The sequence below is a fragment of the Triplophysa rosa genome, linkage group LG3, assembly GCF_024868665.1.
Source record: "Triplophysa rosa linkage group LG3, Trosa_1v2, whole genome shotgun sequence".
Classification (NCBI taxonomy): domain Eukaryota; kingdom Metazoa; phylum Chordata; class Actinopteri; order Cypriniformes; family Nemacheilidae; genus Triplophysa; species Triplophysa rosa.
The window spans coordinates 2,490,712-2,497,934 of record NC_079892.1 but is presented as its reverse complement, the minus strand read 5'-3'; the positions used below and the strand labels follow the sequence as shown (position 1 = coordinate 2,497,934).

Below are 7,223 nucleotides of genomic sequence, written 5' to 3'. Positions count from 1 at the left end.
ATATGACTGGGGTTATATAGGTACAAATTCTATCAAGCGGACTTTTGCGTTAGGACTTTTATTTTACGTGCGTCTCTCCGTCACTCTTCCGGTCACTCTTCACTTACGTGGCTGTTACCGCTCTTCTTCCGGTTAGACAGATTCACTCTCTACCTGTCACACGATGGTAAAGTACACTTGTTTTAAAGCTATTTATTATATTTTTAAACACCCGAGTGTCTAGATGTTAATTTAAACTGCAAGCAATGCGTCTAGTGTTCGCTTTCACAGCGGTTGTCTTGTTAAATAGTGTTAAAGCTGCAGTTTGACAGCATTAGCATTAGCTGTTAGCCACAGTTTATAGTCTGAGATCTTCACCAAATGCACATAAAGTCATAAACGCGCATATCAGCTGTATAAACTACAGTCTATGTAAACAGTACATTGATATATTCTAATATTTAACGTTTTGTTATATTGTTGATGTCCACTGTTGGACCCTCCGTACACAAGTGATATTTGCATTCTGTGCTTCTTAAATGGACAGAGATCAATGTCGCAAAAATCTGTGACACTTGAAAACGGCAGGTATGTTGAAATGCATTTAAAATAAACAACTTACGTGTGTTTTTTGCAGGAGTTGGAAGCCATGACGAGGTACACCAGCCCGGTGAATCCTGCTGTGTTCCCCCACCTGACTGTAGTGCTGCTGGCCATCGGCATGTTCTTCACAGCCTGGTTTTTTGTGTATCCTTCAACTGTAACGAACAGACCTGTGATCACTCACTGTGTTACTGTATTTTAACATAAGGCTTATGAAAAAGGTCCACACCGTAGACAAAATTAAATACATTTACTCATTGCAGTCCCTACACATCTTTGAATGTATTGGAGATGCAGTGTTATCAAATCACATAGAATCTTTTTGACTTCTCTTAGATGGATGTAAATACCAGATGTACACACAGTACACAGTTTCTCTCAGTGTGCATCCTTAACACACTCTCAGATATGAAGTAACGTCCACAAAATACACACGAGACGTGTACAAAGAGCTGCTTATTTCACTGGTCGCATCACTCTTCATGGGCTTCGGAGTTCTTTTCCTCTTACTGTGGGTTGGCATTTACATCTGATGTGAGTACACCGAAAACGGTATTAAATTCTGCTGTTTATTTTTGTATTGTTGCATTAGTCTAGCTGTGTGTTAACTGTTATAGACACTGTATTATATGCAGTATATGCTGACTTAATCTATATTCTGGATTGAGCAAGTGTTACCTTTTTTATTGCCATAGGTGCCATTCTGTTATCATTTTGGACTAATTACTGCAATGATTCTTGGTGGACTAAAAACAGATTCCTGAATTCTGAAGGCTAGAAATGAAGCGTTTACCTTTTGAAGCCACTTCATGAGACATCTTGTGTTTCTCAGGTTTGGGCAGTGGACCACGACACGTACAACAGAACATTCCGGGTTGATCAGAGCATCCAGGGTCAAGCACCAGAATCTGGGGTGGAGTTTGAACTGGCAGGATGAAGGGATTGTGGGTTAATCTTTCACAAATAAAACAGTTTTTGTTAGAAAATCAAAATTCTGTATGTTTGTTTTCTTAAATGTATGCATTTATATGAATGGTTTTGTATGGTTCTTGGACCAGATCAGTCAACTGTCAGTTATGGCCAACAGGGGGCATTGTTACTGTCCCGTAGAAGAGGCAGGCGAAGAATAACGAAAAGAAGGCATGTTTAACTTCATTTGAAACTGTAATTTATAAAGCAGAAACATTACAGTACGGCCTATTATATCACTTATTCCTTATTATTAAAACATTATAATCCCAAATAATCAAACGTCACTCAATAAATTAAACGAAACGAATCAGACGTGGCGATCTAATCTACAGATTATGATGTATAAATCAAATTTTACTCACCAATAGTACCTAGACAGGATCTCAGTCCATCGCGGCAAAGAAACGACCGTGTTCATTCTTCATTTGCTTTAAAATGCTTTAATAATTACATAAATGTGAATGTGGAGTTTCTTTACCCGCTCCTCTGAACAGGACGCATGTTAATGACGCAATAAAAATAACACTGAAAGATAATTGGCTGAATATGCCTCATAATTATTGCCCATTTTTCGGAAGGTGTCAAGTGTTTTCGACTTCCTGCAGCGCTGCGCAGACTGATCGGCGTGTGGCATCAGGGTACCGCGAGAGCTATTCGAAGGTAACTCTCGCGATACTTTGGTGCCACAAACCGATCGATCGGTCGGCGCAGCGCTGCAAAAAGTCGTCACACACCCTTTTATAAAATATGAATAGTTAAGAATGTTTAAGTGTAGTGTAAAGTAATGCAAACACTACAGATGAAGAAAAGCTTGCCAAAAAGTATACTCATTTATCCATGAGGTAAAAGACGTAAAGCCTGTTATATACTACGGTGTTGTAGAGGTTTTGACTTTCAACATTTAACAAAACAACGATAATTCTGTGAGTGTTTAAAAAACACATTAGATTACACAAGGCAAGGGTGAGTTGGCTGTGTATTTGAAAATGGATCGTGCTATTAGTGTCCTGCAGGCTGTTTGTGGTGTGTAATGCCCCAATCCCAGTTTAATCTGACAGGTGAGAATGGAACAGTCTGTCAATCTCAGAGCTCAAACCTAAACAGAGCCTTGAACCACAATCAGTAAGACTGTACTGGTGCTATCCCGCTTACAAAACAATTCTGCTTGGGTTCAATTTCTGACATTAAGCATCACGTTAAATAAGTCAATGAGGCAATCGGTGGAAAATGTCTATTATTACTACGTCAGCAGTGACAGAAAATCACAATTATAACAGAGCATGTGGACCGACAAGATTATAGAAACTGTGCTGGTAACTCTGTGTTAAGAGTGTTAAGAGTGAGGCACTTTACTTATTCACAAAATTCTAAGAGTTAAAGGGAAAATTCTGTCATCATTTCCTCACTTTAGCTGTTCCAAATCTGTATACATTTCTTTGTTCTGATGAACAGAGAGAAAGATATTTGGAAGAATGTTTATAACCAAACAGATCTCGCCCCCCATTGACTAGGACAAATTTGTTTAATATGTTTTTGTTCTGTTGAACACAAAAGAAGACATTTTGAAGAATGCAAACAGTTCTGGGGCACTTTTGACTACCATTGTTTGTTTCCTACTGTGGTAGTCAATAGTGGCCAAGAACTGTTTGGTTTTCTTCCAAACATCTTTCTCTGTGTTCACCAGAACAAAGACATTTATACAGATTTGAAACAACTCGAAGGAGAGTAAATGAAGACAGAATTTTCATGTTTGGGTGAAGTATCCCTTTAACAGAATTCTTACATGTTTGGACAAAAACAAACACATTTTACATTTTTTAAAAAATGGTGCAACATACAAAAAAATGCATAAAAATAATTCCTCAGACCTATCCAACTCAACTTCTCCAAATGCAAACTAAAGTTTAGGAAACCACACTGGGGTCATCTGTACAATCAAATCACCGCTGCCAGCAGTAATCAAAACTATTACAGAAAACACTACACATTATACAACAAAATATCAGTAATACATCTGACAAGTGGGAAACAATTTGTGTGAAAACAAACATGATTTATGTGTTTTGTTTGTGCCACTAGTATAAACTTTACCTTAATTCTGATTGTCAGGTTCAACTTATAAAAGTACAGAACACATTTTCAGCTGTAAACTGACATGAGACATTCAGACTGGTCACTTTTCTTTCTTCTTACTCTCGTCATCCATTATTTAAGACGCAGAATAATATGAACCTCGTTTCTGTCTGGTCTAAGAAAGCCATTTTCTCTCTTTCATTTGCATAAAAAAGTTTGCTTTGTGTCTATTTAATCGCCACTTAAAATCCACTTGGATTCGTGAACTTCTTTGATGAACGGTCATTTCTTTGCCGCTTGTTTTCAACACAAGATCCAGATTCCAGAGTTCTATGCGTTGTACAAAACTGTGGAATTATATTGTGGATCGTTCAGCAATAATGCTCCTCTTGAGCCACACACAGACTGTTTCTATTAACTCTCTCTCGTCTCCAGTGCTCCCAATGTTCACTGTCGCGCTCTAGCAAACGCGTCCCGGAGCCACGGAGAGTCCTCGTAAAGTCTGGGATCACCCAGGTACTCGGTTGTGCGTTTGTAGAAGTAGTAATACAATACAGCAGCTGTGGATAGACGACACACAATTGATATCTTCTGCATGCAAAATTGGCCTACAGGAGAAAACTGTTTGAATTGAATAAAAAAGCGCAGATAATATCAGCTTCTAATACACACATACCATTAAAAATAATAAAAATGGCTTCAATATCAAATATTGATCTATTAATAAAAAATATCACTATAATAAATATTTATGTGGTCACTGATGTACTGTACATCCCTACCGCATTAAATATATATTTATATACACAGTTTAATCTCCACACATGCAGAAAGCGATAAAGAGATTCTTGAGAATATCAACAGTGACCTTTGTGTATAATCAGGTCTTGGCTGAAGTCTAACGTTGGCTTACCAAGTCTCTGGAATACAAAGAGAACCTGAAGGCCATCTGTCCACACGAAACGATTTGAGTCCATCCACCTCAGGTTCTGATAAGACAGAAAATAACAGTGTGAAAATGATGCACACCATACTAATTCTTCAAGTGTGTCTAATATACAGTATTTGTTTCTATAATTTGGGACAAAATAAAAGTGAGTTAAAGCTGTACAGGTACAGATAGGGTTAGTCTGCATTTAAAACAATTGACGGAGAGAAAGTGAATGTTTATGTACAAACCATAACCCAGCAGTGAAAGCAGATGCTGAGGGTCAGATAGAGGGCACACAGTATGAGCAGCGCTCTGAATCGCTCCAGTAACAGAGATACCAGTCCCACCTGGAACACGTATGTGTTAAACATCATGAGAAGAATAATGATGACATTGAACAGGATGCCGATGTCCTGGATTCTGCAGGAAGAGAGAGAAGACCGAATAAAAACACTCATATCACTCTATCAAAGTATGTCAGTGTAGTAATAGACTAATATGTGCTCAGATGTCAGATTTATAGTCTAACTGTGTTTGCCTGCAAGACTCTTGTGTGTAAACATGATTTAAATCTGTTCTCTACATGACACACACTCTTACTTACATGAAGAGCACTAGCTGGACGACCGGGACGGGCCGAATGAGCTCACTGAAGGAGTTGACGAACAGGTCAAAGGCCAGCAGTGCGAGCTGGATGAGCAACACCAGCGAGTAGTTATTAGTCTGGAGCATCTCTGCAGCGATCTGAACCTCCTGAACCCACACAGGAACTCCAGAATCAACTAACACACACAGAGGATTTACAAATCTCCTCCATATGAAAATCTTAAAGTTCACCCTTCATCAGACAGGGGGATTCTCTTTATTTTGATTATATGAAATATGAAAAATCAGACTCGTATCCTGCTGTTCCATAAAAAAATAAAAAATAAAAACAATGATAACTCCTGGAATTGGTCCATATATCCGTTTTATCCGAGCGTCAGCCACACTGAAGAATATGACGGGTGAATTGTAGGATTGATTCTGATATGGTGAACTCCTCATTCGGACTGTTCATTGGTTGAGATCGTCGCATGTTTTCTCCTGAGAGAAAGAACAGGAAGCACTGCAGATCACAACAGAACCACAATAATGACATTTTAGGGATTGAAAATATAACCACAGCTTTTTACATTATACTCATACTATTGTTTTGACTGTATTCAGAATATAGCACAGCATTTCCCGTACCATATGTTTCATTGCAATGACATCTAATGCACCACACACTCCCACATGAAATAAATATTAATATTATTCATCTCATCCATATACTAATAATAATATCCATAATGTTAATAATAATCTCACTCTATACTATACTATCTGTCTGTTTTAAATTGGCCGTGAGTCAAAACAGCAGGCGGAGGTCACAAAGGTCACGCAGGGGATTATGGGTTCATTTCACTGATGGAGGAGGACTTGAGACGTTCTTGGCCGCTCTAATCTCTGTCTGATTCAAAACTCTAAATAAAAACAGATTATTGTACACAGGCGAGCTCGCTCGCTCAACATTATAAATACATATCTTCAGTATACACCTTGTGAATGTGTGTACTAGTCTTTTGTGTGTAAAATCCAAAATCTCCGTATCTACTTATGTATCTATATGAATACTGTAGTATACTTTAGAATTTACTATAGAAAAGTAGAGTAGTTCCTAGATACTAAAGTGTTTTTGAACCCTACCACTAAACATTGAAGTAACTGTTACAGTATTTACAACAGTTTATCAACTCACTGTCGTTAATACTACAGAATACAACAGTATACAAGAGTGCAGTGCAGTGACTACTATATTTTAGTGCTGCATACTACAGTATACTGCTATATACGGAGTGTACTAGAATTTCTATCTATCTATCTATCTATCTATCTATCTATCTATCTATCTATCTATCTATCTATCTATATATCTATCTATCTATCTATCTATCTATCTATCTATCTATCTATCATGTTAGGTTGATCTTATTCAAGAACTCTCTCGGCATTTAGTGAAAGGGCATTTTACTAAAGACATATGTAAATCCAAGTCTGTAGTAAGACAGGACATTTGAAATGGACAATAAACTTTTTAAACTTTCAAGAGAAACCATGAATCAGTCAATCTGGTTGAGTTTTCCAACGCACAGATTTTTACGCAGCTAACTAGCTAACGGCTAACAGTGCAAACAACACACAGTTGAGTTAAGAAGTTTCTCACCTGTACAGCTAGACCTTCAGCAATCATGTTTCTGAAGTCCACCTGACCCATGAAAGCATCGTTAAGTCCGTCAGAACGCGTCGTGATCGCGCAGGAGCGTTGCTGGCTCGAGCTGACCGCCAGACACGGAGCACAAGCGTCTCCCGTAGCAACGGCGCGAGAGCCGCTTACCGTAATGACTGAAATAAAGAGAGACTTTTACGTCCAAACTTTGGCACAAGCTTGTTAAAACGTTAAAAATGTGATTTGTGTGAAAGGGATTATAACCTAAACTGTTATCGTTACCTCTCTGATAAACTTGATGCTTTAATGCCAAAAATGAGCAAAGACAGACGGGATGGGTTTATTTACAGAGATATAGGAGTTTACCCTTATAAATAAGAGTTTGTTTATTTAGACATTAAACAAACTGAATGT

General features: G+C 38.0%; 2 protein-coding genes across 3 annotated transcripts; one reads left to right on the top strand and one right to left on the bottom strand.

The window, feature by feature from the left end:
• Positions 1-55: 55 nt before the first annotated feature.
• tmem258 (transmembrane protein 258) lies at positions 56-2,082 on the top strand. The gene is made up of 4 exons (XM_057329750.1): positions 56-166; positions 617-726; positions 989-1,116; positions 1,415-2,082. Exons 1-3 carry the CDS (start codon positions 164-166, stop codon positions 1,113-1,115), a joined length of 240 nt encoding a protein of 79 aa, XP_057185733.1. The 5' UTR covers positions 56-163; the 3' UTR covers position 1,116; positions 1,415-2,082.
• A 697-nt stretch (positions 2,083-2,779) lies between these two features.
• tmem138 (transmembrane protein 138) lies at positions 2,780-6,942 on the bottom strand. 2 transcript variants are annotated; one of them, XM_057329747.1, is made up of 5 exons: positions 6,807-6,942; positions 5,163-5,666; positions 4,807-4,978; positions 4,541-4,616; positions 2,780-4,187 (listed from the first exon to the last, which is right to left on the bottom strand). In XM_057329747.1, the coding sequence occupies exons 2-5, from the start codon at positions 5,288-5,290 to the stop codon at positions 4,075-4,077; spliced, it is 489 nt and encodes a 162-aa protein (XP_057185730.1). In that variant the 5' UTR covers positions 5,291-5,666; positions 6,807-6,942; the 3' UTR covers positions 2,780-4,074. The 2 variants fall into 2 exon arrangements, with proteins under 2 accessions (XP_057185730.1, XP_057185729.1); XM_057329746.1 differs by having other exon boundaries at positions 5,163-5,644.
• Positions 6,943-7,223: the final 281 nt, after the last annotated feature.

Bases quoted from the DNA above. Each gene is read 5' to 3' on its own strand.
- tmem258 (XM_057329750.1), top strand. The intron at 727-988 runs GTATCCTTCAAC...ACACACTCTCAG, and splicing joins TTCACAGCCTGGTTTTTTGT to ATATGAAGTAACGTCCACAA.
- tmem138 (XM_057329747.1), bottom strand. From the start codon at position 5,290: ATGCTCCAGACTAATAACTACTCGCTGGTGTTGCTCATCCAGCTCGCA. The intron at 4,979-5,162 runs GTAAGTAAGAGT...CTCTTCCTGCAG, and splicing joins GTCCAGCTAGTGCTCTTCAT to AATCCAGGACATCGGCATCC. The intron at 4,188-4,540 runs GTAAGCCAACGT...GTCTATCCACAG, and splicing joins CTTTGTATTCCAGAGACTTG to CTGCTGTATTGTATTACTAC.